This window comes from Sinocyclocheilus anshuiensis, unplaced genomic scaffold, assembly GCF_001515605.1.
Source record: "Sinocyclocheilus anshuiensis isolate Anshui unplaced genomic scaffold, SAMN03320099.WGS_v1.1 scaffold1885, whole genome shotgun sequence".
NCBI classification, from domain to species: domain Eukaryota; kingdom Metazoa; phylum Chordata; class Actinopteri; order Cypriniformes; family Cyprinidae; genus Sinocyclocheilus; species Sinocyclocheilus anshuiensis.
The window spans coordinates 752,296-772,275 of record NW_015542322.1 but is presented as its reverse complement, the minus strand read 5'-3'; the positions used below and the strand labels follow the sequence as shown (position 1 = coordinate 772,275).

At 37.7% G+C, this 19,980-nt stretch overlaps 1 protein-coding gene across 1 annotated transcript in view; it reads right to left on the bottom strand.

Annotated features, from left to right (window-relative positions):
• Positions 1-17,940, bottom strand: part of LOC107690930 (neurotrypsin-like) — a 43,031-nt gene extending 25,091 nt beyond the window's left edge. Inside the window, exons 1-6 of the mRNA XM_016489359.1 lie at positions 17,580-17,940; positions 13,960-14,002; positions 6,259-6,501; positions 4,643-4,781; positions 4,059-4,237; positions 1,685-1,832 (exon numbers count right to left, since the gene is read on the bottom strand). Of these exons, the coding sequence (XP_016344845.1) occupies positions 1,685-1,832; positions 4,059-4,237; positions 4,643-4,781; positions 6,259-6,501; positions 13,960-14,002; positions 17,580-17,639 (812 nt within the window). The 5' untranslated portion in view covers positions 17,640-17,940. The remainder of the gene's footprint in view (positions 1-1,684; positions 1,833-4,058; positions 4,238-4,642; positions 4,782-6,258; positions 6,502-13,959; positions 14,003-17,579) is intronic.
• Positions 17,941-19,980: the final 2,040 nt, after the last annotated feature.

Here is a 19,980-nt window from a genome sequence, read left to right as displayed (position 1 = left end):
TAACACTGTTCGGGAGGCAGACACACTCTGTCAGTTTAAATCTAGATTAAAGACCCATCTCTTTAACCTGGCTTACACATAACACACTTACACATTTCTATTATTCAAATCCGTCAAAGGATTGTTAGGCTGCATTAATTAGGTCAACCGGAACCAGGAACACTTTCAATAACACGATGTACTTGTTACATTGTAAGAAGAATGGCATCTACGCTAATATTAGTCTGTTTCTTTATTATTCCGAGGTCACCGTAGCCACCAGATCCAGTCCGTATTCAGCCCAGACGGTGGATCAGCACCTAGTGATGACCTCTACAGCCCTGAATTTCAGCGGAGACAAGGACAACTAGATGAGCCCCAGAGACAGATCCCCAGTGAAGACCTTGTCTCCTAGACGGCCTTCGGGACAAGACCACGGGAACCAGATGAGTCCTCTGCACAATCTAACTTTGCTGCAGCATGGAACAACCTGCTGGTTCGTCTGGCCAGAGGAGAACTGGCCCCGCGACTGAGCCTGGTTTCTACCAAGGTTTTTTCTCCATTCTGTCACCGATGGAGTTTTGGTTCCTTGCCGCTGTTGCCTCTGGCTTGCTTAGTTGGGGGAACGTTAATTTCCAGCGATATCGTCGACTTGATTGCACAGATACTATTTAAACTGAACTGAGCTGGACGATGACATCACTGAATTCAATGATGAACTGCCTTTAACTGAAAATTTAGTGTTTACTGTTGTCCTTTTGCATTGACACACTATTTTCCTATTTGATACTGTAAAGCTGCTTTGACACAATCTGTATTGTTAAAAGCACTACATAAATAAAGGTGACTTGACTTAAGGTACATATGTAAATTAATACAATAATCTGACAAGAGTACTAAAAATTATTTTGTTGCACCTATCGCTGGCCAAGATGCCAGTGTTACATCCCTACTCTTTTTTCAAGAAACACAACTGGGATTTTTACAGACCCCAGACAGTCAGAACCTCAATTTAACATCTTATCAGAAAGACAGTGCCTTTTTGCTGAACACTGTCCCCATCACTGTTCTGGGACATTAGGACCAACATAGAGCTCAGGGTGAGCAGCATCTGCTGGCCTCACTAACACCTCTTCAGCAGCAGCCTTAATCTTGACCAGCCTTAACCCTGCTTATATTCAGAGGGAATTCAAGAGGCCCTGAGAAGCACTAAGTACAGTATCACACAAAAAGGCACACAGATAATGCTTCTTACAACATATTCGGTTTGAAAGCTAATATGTTCTAACTATAACCGACAAACACATCATTCAGTTGCTTTAAAGCTGCAGTAACTGAAGTCGTGCATATCATCTCTGCAGCAGCGGCGTGAGGCTACTCTCATGTGCCATCTCACAGTCTTTATTCTCTACGACTGCTACAACAACATGATGGAGATGGTGTATGAGAGCAAAAAATACAACCGCGCAAAATAAATAATTCAATCTTCCTCTCATCGAGATAAGAGCACTCAGGAATGAAAATACCTCACAAGAGACAACATGTGCTACTGATTCTTTAAAACCTTGCCAAGATATTTGCAAAAGGCATTTTAGAAAAGGTAGGAGTTAAAAGTATGATGTATTACTCTGAAACCATCCACTGTATATTTATGACAGGGTGTGTACGTCGAGTATTTGATGTATTAGTTCTACATTGGACTCACCCCAGTCCGAGCTGCCTGCAGACCACCTCAGCATCCATGTCATCCCACTGATCATCGCAAATGGTCCCCCAGTGCCCATCATGGAAGACCTCAACTCGTCCCTCAAAGTCCTCCTCCCCACCAACCAACCGCAGCGGCGGTCCATTACCTGAGCAGGCAAACCAGGAATCATGACCCAAAGCCACAAACACATCAATAAATGTAGTGACACCCAAAATGCTCTGCATGCATTACTCTCTCTCTCTGTGAAATAATCCAACGGTTCTTAACTAGTGGGTTGCAGGTCTTCTCTAATAGGGCCGTAGATGGCAGTGGAAAAACTTGCAATGCAATGCAAATACAATTAACCATATAATTATGCATAGTTAGGGTAACAAAATAAAAGATTTTATATGCTAAGAATTCAGCTTTTGCATCACAGGAATAAATTACTTTTTAAAGTATATTCAAATATAAAACAGTCATGTTAATAATATTTTTTCACAGTATTATTGTTTTTACTGTATTTTTAATCAAATATATTCAATTGCAATGCAATTCTATAATTTTATCATCATAATTATGTACAATGAACAATTGGTAATGTGTTGGCTCCTCAACTGAAGCAAAACCTGAAACAAAACCACCCACTAAAATCAGATATATGCACAGTAATATTTCATATATGATAATAATAATTCATATCAGGAACACATTATATGCAGCCATTTTTTTAGTTCAAGGACTATTATACATCATTTGCTGTCTTGGTAACCCAGCACAGTGCACATCTGTCCGTGTGTCCTCAGATTGTGTCTTCAATAAAGCTCTCAGCAGGCAATCATGAGTTCAGACGCCATTGATTTGCTTTCCAACCTCTTTTCTCGTTTCCCCCCCCCCTTTGTTCCTTTCTACAAAAGAAAGTATGGCTCCTTTGATTCCACCAAAGAAAGTATAAACCCCCACTGAAATGTTTCATTAAAAATAAAATGTCTAATCTCAGTAAGCACCAATATAATAAGTCAATATGAATGGATAAAGAAGCAGCAATAACGGCAATTCAAAGATAACATAATCATCCTCATGATGTTCCATCACACACCCTGCGGTTTTCTGTCTTACTATTCATGTAGATCAGACATACTCAAATGATGTCGCCCGAGGGCCACTTTTAGAAAATGCAGGGTGACCAGGGAATAAATAATAATGATTATTTTTCAAACGGCTTTAGAGTAAAATGTGCAGAAACTGACAATTACAGCAATGTCTAATCATATTTTTCATATTTATATCACAGCATTCAAGAAAAATCATAGTGTCACAAGTCATGAGCAGATCCAGACACTTTTTAAGATCTTCAGTGCTGTTTTTAGGGCAAAATCTACGGTGGCCCAGTAATTTCGCTGTGTTGTGCTAATTTTGTTGTGTTGCAGCTTGGTTCCATTGTGTTGGGCTCATTTTGTGTTGCGGCTTGTTTCCAGTGTGTTGTGCTAATTTCATTGTGTTGAGGCTTGTTTCCAGTGTGTTGTGTTGTTCTAATTTTGTTGTGTTGCGCGGCTTGGTTCCTTTGTGTTTTGCTAGTTTTGTTGTGTTGCAGCTTGGTTCCTTTGTGTTATGCTAATTTTGTTGTGTTGCGACTTGGTTCCTTTGTGTTGTGCTAATTTTGTTGTGTTGCAGCTTGTTTCTGTTGTGTAGTGCTAATTTCGTGTTGTGGCTTGTTTCCGTTGTGTTGTGGAGATTTCGTTGTGTTGCGGCTCGTTTGCATTGTCTTGTGCAGATTTCGTTGTGTTGTGCACTACTGGGCCGCTGTAAAAATCGATGTAATTGATTTGAATAGTCTACTTGAATAGTCATTTGAATAGAGCTGAGAATAGTCTACTCTTATCAGCAGCTGAAAGCATAATAAAGCATTAAGGGGATTTATTTATAGAATTTTATCAATCAATGATGACATTATTTTGATACTGTAATGCTTTATGTCAAGATTATAAAAAAAAGAGTAAATGAACAGCTAAAACTGACACTGAATGTAATTTAATTAGCAGATTTTACACCCAGTCTGCACTGCAAGCAAGCAACGAGGTGCAGCACGACACATCATGAAAAAAACAAAACGCTCACATTATAAGCACTTGTAGACAGCTTTGTTGATTATAATGGGAGCAATCTTAGTTGCGTATTGCGTCGTTCACTTAGGATGCAGACACAGAGGTGGAAACTGAATTCTCGAAAACAGACTTTAAATAACCCTGATGATCTTTGTATGCTATTTAAAAGCACTTTTTCTGTTTCACGGCAGCTCTATGGTTTTGCGAGGGCATCTAGATGCAGGAGTGTTTATTTCACTTGTCACTTAAAAGGTCATTAGCTTCACTCTCACAGAAAGCACACTGACCTTCAGGTGGTGCGCACACCACTCCGGCCTCGTTTCCATGGTTACAGTCACTCGTAACAAACTTCCTGCTCCTGCACTCCAGCAGGGATTTCTCATCACCACGGCAGCCAAGGCGGGCGTAGTGAAAAAGCCCAGAGCCAGGGCCAAAATATGAGTGCTGGAGAGCCGTGCCAATCTCACTACAACAAACGGAAAAAAATATTAAGACGTTATCTCCTCCACTTTTCAGCGACGTGAGGCTTTCCACCCACATTTAGATGATTTAACAAAGGCTAAATCAAAAATAGATATAGTAAAAAGTTAAGACACTGTGAATTTTAAGTAACCCTGCTTTGACCACACTGAGAGGCACAGATCCATAAATATGTGGAAAATCATATCTGATACTCACAGATTGTCAAATAAAGTAAGGCTGAATTTTATCAAATTAATTACATTACTAATTATTCAAATGAATTGCAAATAAAAACATAATTCAAACATCACCTTGTGTTTCAGTCGAAGCATCATTATTCACATTCTCTTTAATTAATTGTACTAAATTAATATGTTAAAATGACAGCCCTAATTAGAAATAACCATACCTCAGTCCAAGCTGTCGGCAAACCACACTGGCATCACGGTCTGTCCAGTGTGTGTCACAAACCGACCCCCACTGGCCATTCAGATAGACCTCCAGTCGGCCACTCTTTGAGGATGAACCTCCTGCTAACCTTACTGCTCCTGAACAAGTGAGAGATAAATACATATTATTATTATATATTAAGCTGTTGTTCTCAGTTATTCTTTTTAGCTTACTGATATGTAATTTCTAGGGAGTTCAGGGTGGTTGCTTACAGCACTCGCCCAAGAGACCACATCCAAGAAAACCCCTAAATAAACGTATTTACAACCAGCATTCTTATCTCCTCACTATTTTCTAAATTTGACTAAGAATTAACAGTAAATTATAAAATCTTACTGAAAAGACAAGGCCAGTTTTTTCTTTACAGGAAGGATAGCAAAAATTGTGAGATTTAGATATTTTTTTATTTATAAAACTAACCAAAATAGCATGGTTCATTCTGTATTTGTATATAATTTTATCTTTCGGAGAACTGAATTTGAACATGGAAATTAACAGTACAGCTTCTTTACAGAGATGTACCACACAGTTTATTAGTGGTGCGATTAGTTTTTTCAGATCATTGGCATAAGCTCCTAAAATCAGAGGCAAATTATGATCAAAAACTTTGTTCTTATCAACTTATTCATGCCTCTAATCCCAGCCCTAAACCTAACAGTAATATGCGATCGGTTGATAACAGGAACAGAATGTTGATCCAGGAGCATGTCCTACTTAGCAAAGTCACAGTCACCCTTTGTCTCTACTGCAAGCAAAGATGCTTTTTACACAAGCTTCTTCTTTCTTTACGAATAAACCTTTTCTAATTTTTTCTGAGATATATACAGAATATTCTTCACAAGAATGTCAACCATTGATTTCTAAATATAAAGTTGATGCAAAACAACATTCTTCCAAGAGACGGAAAAGAAAGTAGGACAACAGTATACAAAGAGGTATTAAAACACATATTTATCATCTGAAGAATGTTAGAATATTCTAACATCTAAGGCCGTGGTCCCACTAGCTGATTTTCAGTCATAAGCGCCTGTGTTTCTCTCTGCGGGAAGCGTTAACAGCCCCAGAGACTCAACTCCCTGATGAGTTAATGGATCTGACCCAAACTTTTTTCTCAAAAGCCGCATATTGCAAACACTGATTGTGTTTTTCTAGAATTCGCAGACACTAAAATGAATAAAATAAAACAGTGAGGGTTGTTTTTTTCATTGAAGCTGTGCATGAATATTCTGCAGCAAAATCTGAAGGGATTCACGCGGTAGAAGTGAAATGCTGTTACTTCTGTTGTTATTTTGGCGAGTTTCACATTGATTTGCCAAAACAATCTATGACAGGAAACTGTAGATTGCTCTTCATACCACAGATTATCAGTGATTGTGATAGATCTCAGACAGAAAAGGGTGAGATTTTTGAAAAAAAATAATAAAATAAAATAAAGGCTGTTTTGACTTGGCAAGTGGGATGCCGCCTTAAGGAATATTATAAAACAATGATATTACAAAATATATCTACAATACTCTTTGAATTACTTCACTAGTGGAACATAGCAGACTTTTAATGAAACACCGTAGTACTCACCTTGGTGGCAGTCGCAGTAGGCCCAGCCAATGGCCCCTGAGCTCTGTCTGAAAAAGCACCATGGGTTGGACTCACGGTCAGGATTTCGACAAAAATTGTGCTCTCCAAGACCCCTGCCTGGATACTGCTGCACGTAATCTGGGAATTCAGTCCACTTTAGACAGGGTGAACCTGAGTCGGTCTGAGAAACGGTGCCATTGTAATAACCCAGCTCAGTGAAGCCCTCGGAGCAGGATAGAGGAACTGAGGGGGGAAAAAAGAGAAAAAGGATTTTATACTGTGCATAAATCCGATTTAGTTTTTAAATCCCATCTTTAAGGCTGTCTGTTGAGCTCACACTGGCATTTTGCAAGTGATGACGTCTGATTCATTTTTTCAGACAGTAGTCAATATCTACATAATATGAGAGTCAGCATGATGCCAAGAGAATTTCTCATTCAACAACCAAAAAGTAGCAGTCAGTGTGGGAAAAAAAAAAAGACAGAAAAGGGAAAATTGAGTCTCTGCTTATGTCCATTATAACATCTTGCTGTGATGCTGAACTAGAGAAGAGTACACATGAGCACATGAGGTGCAAAAGAGAACATGAGTGACAATTTGATGCATTTACAACGAAATGTATTCAAAACCACTGATTCCACTCATTCACTACTCAAAACAAAGTGAATGTTACATATTCTAAGAATATTTATAGGCATAAAATATTATAATATTATTAATATTAAACATTAATTTTGTGCCTATTTTAGGATGGAGTGAGGAAAATGGGCATCTCTGTAAATCTCAAACAATAGTGAACTTGACATTCTGACTTGAAAAACTGAGACATAAAAAAGTAATTTTAATCAGATTTTAAACCCTATAACTTAATTGTATTTCATGTGCTTTTCCTGGTTAGACAAAAAAAAAAAAAAAACGGATGTTTCCTGTCTGCCTGAACAAAGCCAAAGTAACAAATCATACAGTACTGCCAGAAAAAAAAAAAACAGATGTCAATCTGAAAAGCTCTCTGTCTGTGATTTATTTTACGAGTTTTGTGACATTTGAAGAAGTAACTGTTAGTCTGCATGCAAAAAAAAAAAAGTTTAGGTTTAGTTCCAAGAGCGCTCACTATCTACCAAAATCCTTCCTAAAATCCACTTTTGTCGTTAAAGTCCAAAATAATAATCCCTGTTCTATAAATTGCCAATCTGTACAGCTGCAGATGCGGCCTTTCAATATGGCTTTTCTGCCAGCATCTTGTATCTAACTGCGGCCCTTTTGTTTATCTCTCCGGAACACCCAACTTGGCCTCTACATCTCCTCCAAAGCCATGAGCACTGATTCCTCACAGCCCTGGGCAGGAGAGTTAAAAGAGAGAGAAAGTGGACATCTGGATCCCTCTTTCAGCCTCCTTTTCCAGCATAAAGGACGAGGGATTAGACAAGGCTCCCATAATGGTTCCCATAATGTTTGCAAAATGCTAAAATGGAAAATTCCCTTAATGTATTCTCTAACATTCGCTTCACCAAGAAGAAATGCATTTAAAAAATACTGGACAACCTTTGAATGTTCAGAAAACATTCTGAAATAATGAAATAAATAATCCATTCCACGTTACTCTCTAAAAAATGCTGGGTTGTTTCAACCCAACGTTGTGTCAAATGTGGACTAACCTAGCTGTTGGGTTACATTTTTACATAAAATTTTTAACCCAAAAGTTAGGTTAGTCCATATTTGATACAAAGTTGGGTTGAAACAACCCAACATTTTTTAGAGTGTACAGCTGGTTAAGCCACCAATCATGGCCACATGCATTTTGGACAACCTCTGAACGTGAAGTGGTATACCTCTGAATATGAAGAGTATAAGGAACCACAGTGAACAAAACTACAATTATCACAAGGCTTTATTCACAGATAGACATCTGCTATGGCTAGCAATTATACTGTCACTTACAACAAGTCCCAGCAGGTACGAACTGACAAGCTTCCAGTGACAAGTAATTTGTCTGTCCAAACTGAAAGAAACAATTCTGTGTGGCATGACACAATCACAGCCAAATTGAGTATATTTGATGTTTAATATAGACCAGGATTTTTGAAACAATGAGATTTCACTGTGGGCAGGGCTACTCAACAATGCAAAAAAATAAATAAATAAATAAAATAAATTCATTTTTATACAGCTATTATTTTCACAATGCATAATGTTCCAAAGAAGCTTTTCAAAGAAGAGTTTATTACAAACCCCCCAGTGAGCAGCTAAATGCAGCAGTGAAAAAGAAAAATCACTAAGATGATATTTAAGCACATAAGGAAAAAAGAAGAAGAAATTATTGAAAAAAGTAAACAGAAGTCCTCACACGATTGTGCCTGGATCATACATACAGTAGCTGGATGTAAAATCAGAGCTTCCAGAATTCAAACTCGATTATGTTAACTCAATTTTGGGGTTGTAGCAATGTGAAAATCAGGATCAAATTGCATTTCTCCCATAACAACATCATACACGCTGTGAATGGCTAGATAATGTGTCGGAAAGATTATTAGTGGCGCTGTTCTAAACTTTGAACAGTTTGAACAACTTTACTTTGCTAAGGGGGGCTTGAGCGTTTGAGTTCAGTACTGTGCTGATGCATCTCTCGCCGGAAGACTAAACACATGGTGGGGAAGAGCGCAGAACTATGGGAAGCACTCATGGAGAGTTTAGATGGTGAGGTCCATATGGACTGTGAAATGCTGCAGACATTGCACAAAAAAGCCTCTGAGAGATGTCAGCAGATTTTCCATGTTTGTCTGCAATTTTTGAGGAACTTTGTTGTCAGTTGGACCCAAAGACAGTCAGGGAAGGATGGAGAGACTGTGATCTTTTGCTTCTCATAATCCCCACAATTCTTTAAGTCCCAGAATCCAGCACTACATGACTCAGCAGAATGTCATCCCCAGCCTGTCACCAGAAAGCCCCGTAGATATGAAGGGTCCTCCACCTTCCATTTGCCTTTGAAAACACATCACTGACAGTAAAAAGAACAGGCTGTTAATCACAGTCATGACTGGCACGTCTGCAGTTTTTCGTTGTCTGCATACTCATACGACTGCACTTTCTGAGCCAGGCTGTCTGCATTCAAGTGATATCAGAAAAACATATATTACCAAGGAACAGTGTGTGCGTGTGTGTGTGTGTGTGAGTGTGTGTAAGAGCAGCAGTAGATTAATGTCTCCATCTGCAAGCTCAGACAGACCCACTGCAATCAGGGCAGAGCTGAATTAGACATATTAAAACAGGATGACAGAGAGCGCTCTCAGAAAGAGTTGTGCCAACCTCAGGGAAATCGTTCTCTGCGTTTCTGCTTAACTGGATGCATAAAGATGTGTGGGCAGGAAACGCCATAATGCTGTCGATAAAGTGTTTGGCACAAACTGAAAAATATTTCACCCGTAGAGAGTGACACAGAATAAAAAGCATTTGATCGCTTTTTTACATTCATTTTCATTTTAATTAGTATTTTGTCTCGTTTTACAGTAAAGTATCTAAACGTCCTTTTAAACAAGATTAATTTACTTGAAGCAAAATTGTGTCAGATAATTAGGTTGGTTTTCAGAGAATATTTCTTTAATTAAGGTTATTTTTCTTAACCCATTGGCAATCTTGTTTTAAGCATAACTCTAATAGAGAATTTATTCTAAAAAAAACATTGGGGTTGGTAAGATTTGTAATGTTTTTGAAAGAATTCTCTTATGCTCACCAATGCCGCGATCATTTGATCAAGAATACAGTAATAATGTGAAACAACATTACAATTTACTATACCGGCTGTCTATTTTAATATTTTAAAATATAATTTCTTCCTGTGATGGCAAAGTTACATTTTTAGCATCCATTACTCCAGTCTTCATTTTCACATGCATCCTCATGCATTTCACGTGTCACATGCATTTGCATCTCAATGGGACTCTCCTTGTAAAATAAAGGATAAATAAAATAAAAAACATGATTCTTCAGAAATCATTGTAATATGCTGAACTGGTGCTCAAGACACATTTCTAATTAGTATCAATGCTGAAAACAGCTGTTTAATATTTTTGTTGAAATTGTAATACATTTCTTCCAAGATTCTTTGATCTAGTTTATCTACTTTATCTAGTAAATAGAAATTAGACCATAAATGTAATCTATGAAAGTTTTTATTTATTATAAACATGACAATCGTCTTCATCTATATTGCAGCTTTTGTTGGTTATGGTGCAGTTTTGATGTCATGACATTAAGAAACACTCAATGAGCATTGACATTTGATGTTATTGACATCCAGCCTGCACAATAGGTGCCATATTTGATACGGTTTTTAGAATATATGGTGCATTTATCATGCTTTTTGTTCTTTTTAGAATTTTACAACCCCTGGTCATGATAACTGACATTACATGGAAATCTCCATTATGATTCTTTAAAAAAACAATTCATTACCTGGAAAGAAACAACATTACGGGTTTGGAACGATATAAGGATGAGTAAATAATGATAGCATTAACTATCCCTTTAGGACTGAAATATTCGTCTGACATTTAAATCCTTTCATAAAAGAGAACAGAGGAGATAGATATCTTCTGCATGATGGAATAGTACATTTGGTGATAAAAAGAAGCAGAGAGAATTTCAACAGGAATGACAGGGAAGGTCAGGTAATAAAAGAGTGTAAAACAGAGGAGTCAGAGCATCAGGACCAGCACCATTTGCTTACTCAGCAAAGGCTCAGTCATTTCGATCCCATTCCATTACGATGCAAGAAAAAATGGCTGATCCCCAGGTGTTAATGACTCCTACAACATGGAAAAGGTTGGGGGAAGGGAAACAATGGGGAATCAGAGAGAGAGATGCATGTAGGATGCATGCTCTACCATGGATCTGATAATGCAACACATACAGCTCATTCACAAATAGCCATTCCTTGAAAGATCAACACTTGTGGGATCATCTTATACTGACATTCTTCTCCTTTCCAAACCAAAAACACACTGATCTAACATAAGGTGGGGGATGAAACATCAAAGCTGTTTGAGAAAGCAAAGACTGGCACAGATGCACGGAAGAGGAAGACGGGCTGAGAGAGTCTTTTCTGTGATGTTTTGATGCTCGTTTCTAAAAAGAATTATTTAAAGTATGACCTTATGAGTCAACTATCAAAAATAAAGGACACAAGTGATTCAATCAAATCTTGGGTAACACAAAGAGAGCCATCCAACATGTCTTCCATCCATAGAGAATTTCAATTTCGTTGCACAACAAAAAACAATTTTAAAAGCAAATATCAAGCCTACAGGCAATCAAATCTAAACGATCAGCTTAGATATAATAGAACTTCTATACAATATGCAGTTAAGAGTGGGTGCTAAAAAAAATATATATATAATAATAATAATAAGAAAAATAAATAACGCAGTGCATTGTATTAGAGCTGTCTGGCTGGGATTCATTCACCTTCAGCCACTGACACCCTCTGTGCCGCTCCGAGCTAATGGAAGCACACTGGCAGAACGAATGGCACTAGAAATCAAGTCATTTACGCAAAGCATCCGTATGGTGTACTTGGACGCACACGCTCTCAACTCTGCGCCATAGGAGAGCTCATTCTCCCTCCCCAAATAATCAATTTCCCCACCACAATGAATATTTGATACGGTTCACATAACGTGCTTTGGCATGTTAAGCGACTGTGAGAGCAGATGCATGGTGGGGCACCAATGGGTGACAGGAAGCGACATGAGTGCATCAGGGTATTCACATTAGCATTGACAGGTTTTTTTGCAAAATAAAACAGAAATGAGGTCTCTTATGGCAACTGTTTCATGTACAGAGCTTCAGACATTCCGTGTTGCACAACAAAGACTCTGCATGCAATCGTTGCGCATTGTGTCGTAGGATATAACTCATATCAAAATAACTTTCTTTATTTCGTCCATCTCCAACCACCACTGTGGCATGTTTCCTATAGATCTAGGTAGCAACCTAACCACGTAACTTTCAAGGGAACTATAAAATCATAAGCTGACCCATTTCTTTTGATGTATGAGGGATGCTTCTGGCACAGTTTATGTTTTCATTGAGAAGTGAAAACCAAATCGCTCAATCTAAGCCCTTTCCGTTGCCGGCACCATAAAGCCATCTGATTGGTTGGTCCAGGCCAGGCTGTTTATCTGTCTTGATGCAGTGACATCAAAGCGCTGACAGTCATTAGCACTCTGGGACTGGTACTGGGGAATTTCACGCTGTCGAAGTATATGAGAATGAGATGAGGGAGAAAATCTGACAGAGTTCAGAGTTCAGAAGAGACACCAACACAGGCCAAATGTCCTTATTAACCAGCCTTATTGGCGATATCCATTTTATGAATAATTTACATAAGACAACCCATCGCAAATCCATCTTCATCGGCTCATTACAAACACAGGCAGAATTGACAGAATGAGATATACTAGAATGTAACTCTGAACAAGCATTTGTTTTTCATTTTTCATGCATCTCTGTAAATGCATGAAAGATTAAAGTCTATGTTGTCGTTATAGAGCATGAAATTAACATTTTGTTGCGTTGTTCTACAGTGTATGCTAGTGTACTCTTAAAAGATGATAAAAGTGACCTTTAGTAGATATTCACTTTTAAAATGTATAATCTTTCTTTTCTGGGAAATTCAACCAAAATATTGATGACTCATGTTTTTCAGACTCTTTAGATTTTTGTCAATAAATGTTCTCTAAAAAGAGAATGTCTCTCTTCCTAATAACACCTGAACCGACTAAAAAGGTGCAACTCATGTTCATAGCTTTGGCAGCTGAGGCAATCTCTTCAATAAAAAAATATTCTTTTTCGGTAAAAATACATCAAATGTCAAAATGGCTCCTCAAGCAATTTAACAGATCTGTTTGGGGTGATCCAATCACAGTTTGCCAGATGATACACATTGCTATTTATACATCATTGTTTACATGCACCATCTCTGAAAAAATACTGTAGGTGTAGAAACAATTTTCACCCAGAAATTGCTAGGAAATTTCACAATTCAATACAAAGAAATGGCAAACACAGTGAATTTTATTGTAAAAAGTACTCCAATAATCTTTGGTTTATTTACATTTTTATAGTGTGTTTTGAATGTAGGGTGTCTGATTTCATGACTTCCTTCATTAGAGTTTCATACTGGTAAAGCACAGCAACATTTGCACACTATATATTCTCAAACACACTTGAATTTGATTCTTATCACAAATGACGTTCTGAGCAAAATGCGGAGTTATTTTTGTACTATGCTTGTACTAAATTAACTTAAGATGCTTTATGATCTACATTTATTCATTTATTCATTTAGCATATGCATTTATGCAAAGCAAATTATCTGTCACTGCATACACCAGACAATTTATTCGTATGTGTTTCCATTTTTTAACAATTATTCTCTTTTAAGTCAGAAACAAAATGTAAAACTTATTTTAGCACAGTCGTTGACAGATAAGAAGCCAGTTCTTTAATGTTATCCGAGACTCAACAGGATTGATTAGCATTTACACTACAAATGCAGTGGAGTCCCATGCATTTTTGACCACCTTTGAATGTGGTTTGAGTGATCACAAAATGTTTTGGATCCTGTATAGGATCTTCAGACATGAATGTTAATACCAGGTGAAAATGGGATCTAAAACAGAAAGGACTCGTATATTGACTCACCTGTATTCTGCACTGCATTCAGGTAGTTGTCATCACCATTCACCTGCAGGGAGGGAAAAAGGGAAACGAGTTCAAATGCAGAAAGCTGACAGAATTATGAACTGATTTGTTCAGAACACTAAAGTGTCTGTTTTTCTGGAAAAGTGAAGTTTTATCTTCTTAGACGTGACACATTTGAACAGCGGTACGTTCTGTTTCTGCCTACCCTTCTGCCTGCCTCAAAGTAAGCTGTGAGAGTCACTTCTGACAGGGAAGCAAGATAATATCTGTTAATATTTTAACTGACATTTTATTTCTGCGTTTTTTGTTCTGCACTGCTACTGAAGTGCAATTAGCAGATGAGTTAGTATTTTAATCTTTAAAAGTAACTGCTGTCTTACAATGAAAGACAGGACTGGGATGCGAATAAGATATGGATATGGAAGATATGGATATGGGGTTTAAATTCAATCTGTATATGAAGTGGCTTTAATGGGTGATTTGTTTTTAATTAGAGGAACCATGCAATCATGAAATTAATTTTTTTAAGTTTCTTTAGGAGACCTAATGAATTGCTCAAATAAAATACATTATCTTCACAATACTAATTTGATATCACACATTTAGCACTTATTAATATGTGGTGAATACACAATTGCTCCCCCTTACTTACCACTAACAGTTCCACAAACACTTTCAGTGCAAACAATGCTAAAACAATATGCTTTAATTGCAGAGGTTCTCAAATATTCATATTTAGCTAAAAAATCAAATCTGGCACTGGTTTTCAAACCATTCAGCTAAAATTTGGGTAGCTGTCAAGGTTGAGTACACCCTAGAAATCTGAGGATTGCTGATAGAGCGTCATTGTGGCAGCAGTAAGTAACTAAAGCTGCTTCTGTGACTTGAAATGCAATGAGCGATTTCAGCGAGGCAGGAAAACGGCTGTAAAGGGTTTTGCAGTCTGACTTTTCCAGAACCAATTGGACTCTGTTCTCCCAACTGATTTTTCGCTGAGCATCAGAAACCATAAAGCTTGTCATCCTAAATTTGACCTAGCACTCATAAGACTGACCCATAAGAATATTTGAACATATCTTTTATAGCGTTTACCAGTTCTCCAAAAAAAGGAATAGTTCACCTAAAAATACAAATTCTGTTATCATATACTCACCCTCATGTCTTTCAAAACTAGTATGATTTTCTACACAAAAGAAGTTATTTTTAGCAGAAAGCCCAAGCTGTTTTCCATACAATGACAGTGAGTTTTGATGGTTGTCAAGCAATGCTTTCAATACAAGGGATTCCAGTCCATTTCTCACACAGAGCTATGGCTTCAGAGGACTTATATAGGAAAATATACAGCATGAGTCGTATGGAGCACTTTTTGAGTTTGACAGCCCTTTCTTTGCATGGAAGAGAGCAGGTCATTCTGGTAAACTTATTTTGTGTTCCACAACAACAACAAAAAAACATAATAATACAGGTTTGGAATAAAATGAATTTTTCATTTTTGAATGAACTATTCCTATAAAGAATGCGAGTTCAAACAGCTAAAACTTCACAATAATACACTAGTAATCAACACAACTTCAGGTTATCAATTAACATCTTGTGAAGCACACAGCTGCATGTTTGTAAGAAACAACTCCATCATTAAAGTATTTTAACTTTAAATAATCACTACTGGCCAAAATAAGACTCCCTAATCCATAATAATGCCTCCTCCAGTGAAAAAGTCCATCCCCTGTTGTCCTCTCACATCAAATCCACCCACATATTTGTTCAGAACTGTTTTCGCTTGTAAACGGTGATATGTGCATATTTCTTCTGATTTAGACAAGACTGCAGAAAGCAATATTATGGATAGAGGACTTGTGGATTATTGTTTTGTTTGGACTCCCATTCTGATAGCACCCATTTACTGCAGAGGATCCATTGGTGAGCATCTGATGTAATGGTAAATGCCCCAAGATCTGTTTCCATGAAGAAACAAACTCATCTACATATTGAATGGCATGAGGGGGAGTAAATTTAAGCAACTTCTCATTTTTAGATGAACTATTCCTTTAAAACCCCTTTGTTTCAATCCTGCACTGCACAGTCATTTTTCAAACATGCCTGTAGATGAAAACATGCTATTGATTACTTCATTCATTTATGACCAATAAACTGATCTGGGGATCTAGCATCACCAGCAAGGCTAATTGCATTATAGATAACAAGCTCCAGTTATGCGCTCTGATATTTGTGCTCATATCAACAGACTCAGGACAGTTACGGCCATAATTGCACCTGTCATTCTCATTCCACAGCAGCAACTGAGGCGTCTGGCCTTGATTATGTTCCTGTCCCTAAAATAGCAAAATATACATCAAAAAAAGAAAAAAAAAATCCTTGATTTAAACAGCAAACTCTTGGCTGTCCATTTCAAATGACACCTATATAAGAAACAGCTTGTGGTAATGGAGTATAGCACAGATGAGTGAACATATGACCAGGTGTGTCTTACTGACAGCTGCAAACACAAGAAGGCACACAACAACCTTGATGTCTAGCCTATAGCACACATCCGGTGTGCTGCTGTTTTGTATCGCAGGAGTCTAATTGCGAATTGCATGCAGATATATAAAATCAATCCGGTGTATGACACCATCTCAAGAGCAAAGCACTTCAAAAGATTTGTTGGTGCTGTAAAATTTTCATAATCAAGAGGAGCATAAAGTCTCTAATGGAGCACGGCAGGCATATTACTCATTAATTCCTTCCCATAGTGCTGTTGTTTCACCGCCCAAACAGATGTGAAGATACTCCAGCTATGTAGTGGAAGTGAACTGAGATGAAGGTACAATTATCTAGCTGTTGAATAACGCTCATGCCTTAATCTGTAAATTTCTTTATGATATGCTAAAAACAAAAAGCCATTTAGGAGAGGTTTACTACCACAATAAAAATGAAAATCTTGTTCAAAGCATTTACGCTGAATCGTTCACAACTGGATGTTTCTTTGTCTTCTGTGCTGAACTGAGTTTGGAGACTCCTGAGTGTAGATATGCTCTATTACCCAAGAAATCAGCCATTCTTTTCAAACAATCCTAATACTGAATTTTTCTCCACATCCCCTGAAATACCATTATGCGTGTGGGTCAATAATTTTGTTCTAGCACGCTCATCAAACTCATTAGTCTTACAGCAGAATATGGGTCAATGTGTTGTATTTTTGAATCCTTGTGGTTTGCAAGCTCTGAATTTGTGCATTCACGATGGAAACAGAAAACAAATAAAGGTTATTAAATAACTGAATTTAAACATCTAATAATTCTCCATCTCCATGTTTAACGTGTATCTTTTAAGCGACATTTCCTCCCTACAGCATGTCAGATCCTCTATTAGAGGGAGGTGGCTTGCTTGAATCCATTAAACAGCATGTGAGTGTTTTATTGCACAATGACAGATATAAGATGCTGAACTAGATTTGGCCAAAAGGCGCACTTTGAAATCATGCTGCATTAATGTTAGTGGCTTAAAGCAACACAAATAAGAACACGCTAAAAGCACACATGGTGATAGCAATTGTAATAAAGCCATGTAGGTGTATTTATTCCGCGCTATTATTGAACAGCCCTAAAGTGGCATCTTACCTCCAGCAAGACTGCAAACACACCGAGCAGGGCGAGCATCCTCCACACTCTTGGATCCATCCCTATCTCCGGCTATGGGTCAGAGTCATTGTCCGGTATTAAAAGCCACCTCCGGAGCAGGGTGTATTCGCGAATGAGCGCTGTTCAAACGGATTGAATGGCAGAATTGCGCGGATGCCGTTTAAGAGCGTTGGTTTCCAGGGTGAGTGATGCGATGCTCCGTGACCCGCCGTAGGTTGATATATGATGCCTAATCGGTGTTGTGGAGTAGTGTCACGGACGCACACACCTCTCGTAGCGACCCACGCGCAGCGCTACGTCTCCAAGCGCTCACACACCCCGCGCGCGCCGCACTGATGAACCAGCAGCCAACAAACTGGGCGTCACTGCTGCCTTAGTGCAGTCCTAGCAATAATGATGACAATAATAATACATTAAAAATTACATATAACCATTTTTGAAACTTGTCTAAATAAACAGTTATTATTATTATTATTATTATTATTATTATTATTATTAAGTGGAATAATAGAGAAATATTATTTTTGCCCAACTATTTTTTTCGCGAATAGGCAGGCCTACAGACCGAAATAACTAAAGAGGTACACGGTAAAAAAATATTTCCGAGGAGTAGCTACGCTTTACAAGAAAATACTAATTTCAGTGTTTCTATTTCAATGTGTTATTTATTTGCTGTTTCTTTGTAATTATTCGTGAAATTTATTTGCCGAGTGAAAATGTTTTCAACACCATTTTTTATCATTGTAGTTTACAAAGTGTAAAAGTGTAAAATGTCACAATGGTTATTACTTTCAAATACTTGAGCCATACATTAGTGTTGTGAAGAACTAAAATAAGTAATTATTCTCTGATTGTTGTTCAGTGTTGAGTCAGAATCTTAGACCCGAATCATGAGTTGTGAGAGAATCATTCAGATCGATTTTGTGAGTCAAATCAACTGATTCATTGAAAAGTTCCAGTTCAAACCAATTGTTTCATCTCTCAACTAAATGTTCCATGGAGAGCAAGGCTGGATGCTAAGATGTGAGAGAATAACAACTTACAATATGGCATATATATCATTTGATGGAAAGGGAAAAAAAAACTTTTTTTGCTGTTCACAGAGCCTAAGGATGTCACAGAGACTGGTGTGATTGCTCAGAACACCTGTGTTAGTGATACAGGGGCCTAACAGGTACTAGGAACATTTCATGACAATAAACAAATAACACTTACAGCATCTTTAAATAACTAGCTTCTTCACAGTGACTTTTAGATCTTCCAGGGTTTTATGCATTGAGTTTGTTTGTCCCACTCTTGTCTTTTGCTTTCACATTGGGGGTTTCAATCCTAAAGCTTGTCTAATCACTAAAAACCTTTATAATGAATAATCTGCTTTGTTAGGAGATTATTTTAAAAGCCTTTTTCCCTTTTTTTGTATTATTGTACGTTTAACCTCTAAATGTGCATAAACATAAGAAAGTTATTTTTCCTCAACAAATGTTTGTTTTACACGCAACAGTAGAGAGGTGAATACGAGGTCTGAATCATCACAAAAGAAAAAGACCCGGAGGGATTTTGAATAAAACCAGCAGAGGTAAACTGCAGAAAAGATCTAGAGGGGAGAAAAATAAGAAAATGAATTCTTTGTGTGGGTGTTAGACGGGAAGAACAGAATATTTTCCTCACAAATTATTATGATTAACATACTCAGTAGTTGAAAAAACACACCTAAAATGATTTTTTGCAGTTTATGGATACTTCCAGAAAATGTAAGATTTTAGAAAGTTACATCTGAGCAGTGTTTCACATGAAAACTATAAGAAAAACAATATTCTACCATATATATATATATATATCCATCCACTCTACAGCCACAGCTATTTATTCTAAAGCATTTATGGGATGGCATGAGTTCAATTACTTTCAATAAAAACAAATAGAGCAGAGCATAATAGATTTAGTTGCTTCATGTTTGCTCATAATAATAAAGCTACAGCTGGGAAGCCCACCATGAGTGACCTTCTGCTGGTGGCATGCAAAGTCACCCACAGAGTCTTCGCACCCACACAAGCATGCATACATTACCCTCTCAATCCTCCCTTTCTCCTACTACACTCATGACCTGATCACTGGCACTGACGTGTTTTACAGTCGTGTTATATCTCTGTGCCACAGAGACACCTGCTCCGTGATGATCTGTGGTTGTAATGGGGGAAACAAGAATTTTACTGGTGCACTGCTTTGATGGATGCGGTGTTGTCATGGCAACACAATGGTTAAACTGCCAGCAGTACCTCCAACTCTAACAGCACACTTAAGGATTTTTAAAAGACAATAGTCTTTGTGCTCTCTGTAAAATTGGGTCATGAAGGGGGGGGGGGGGGAAAAAAGAGAGCGA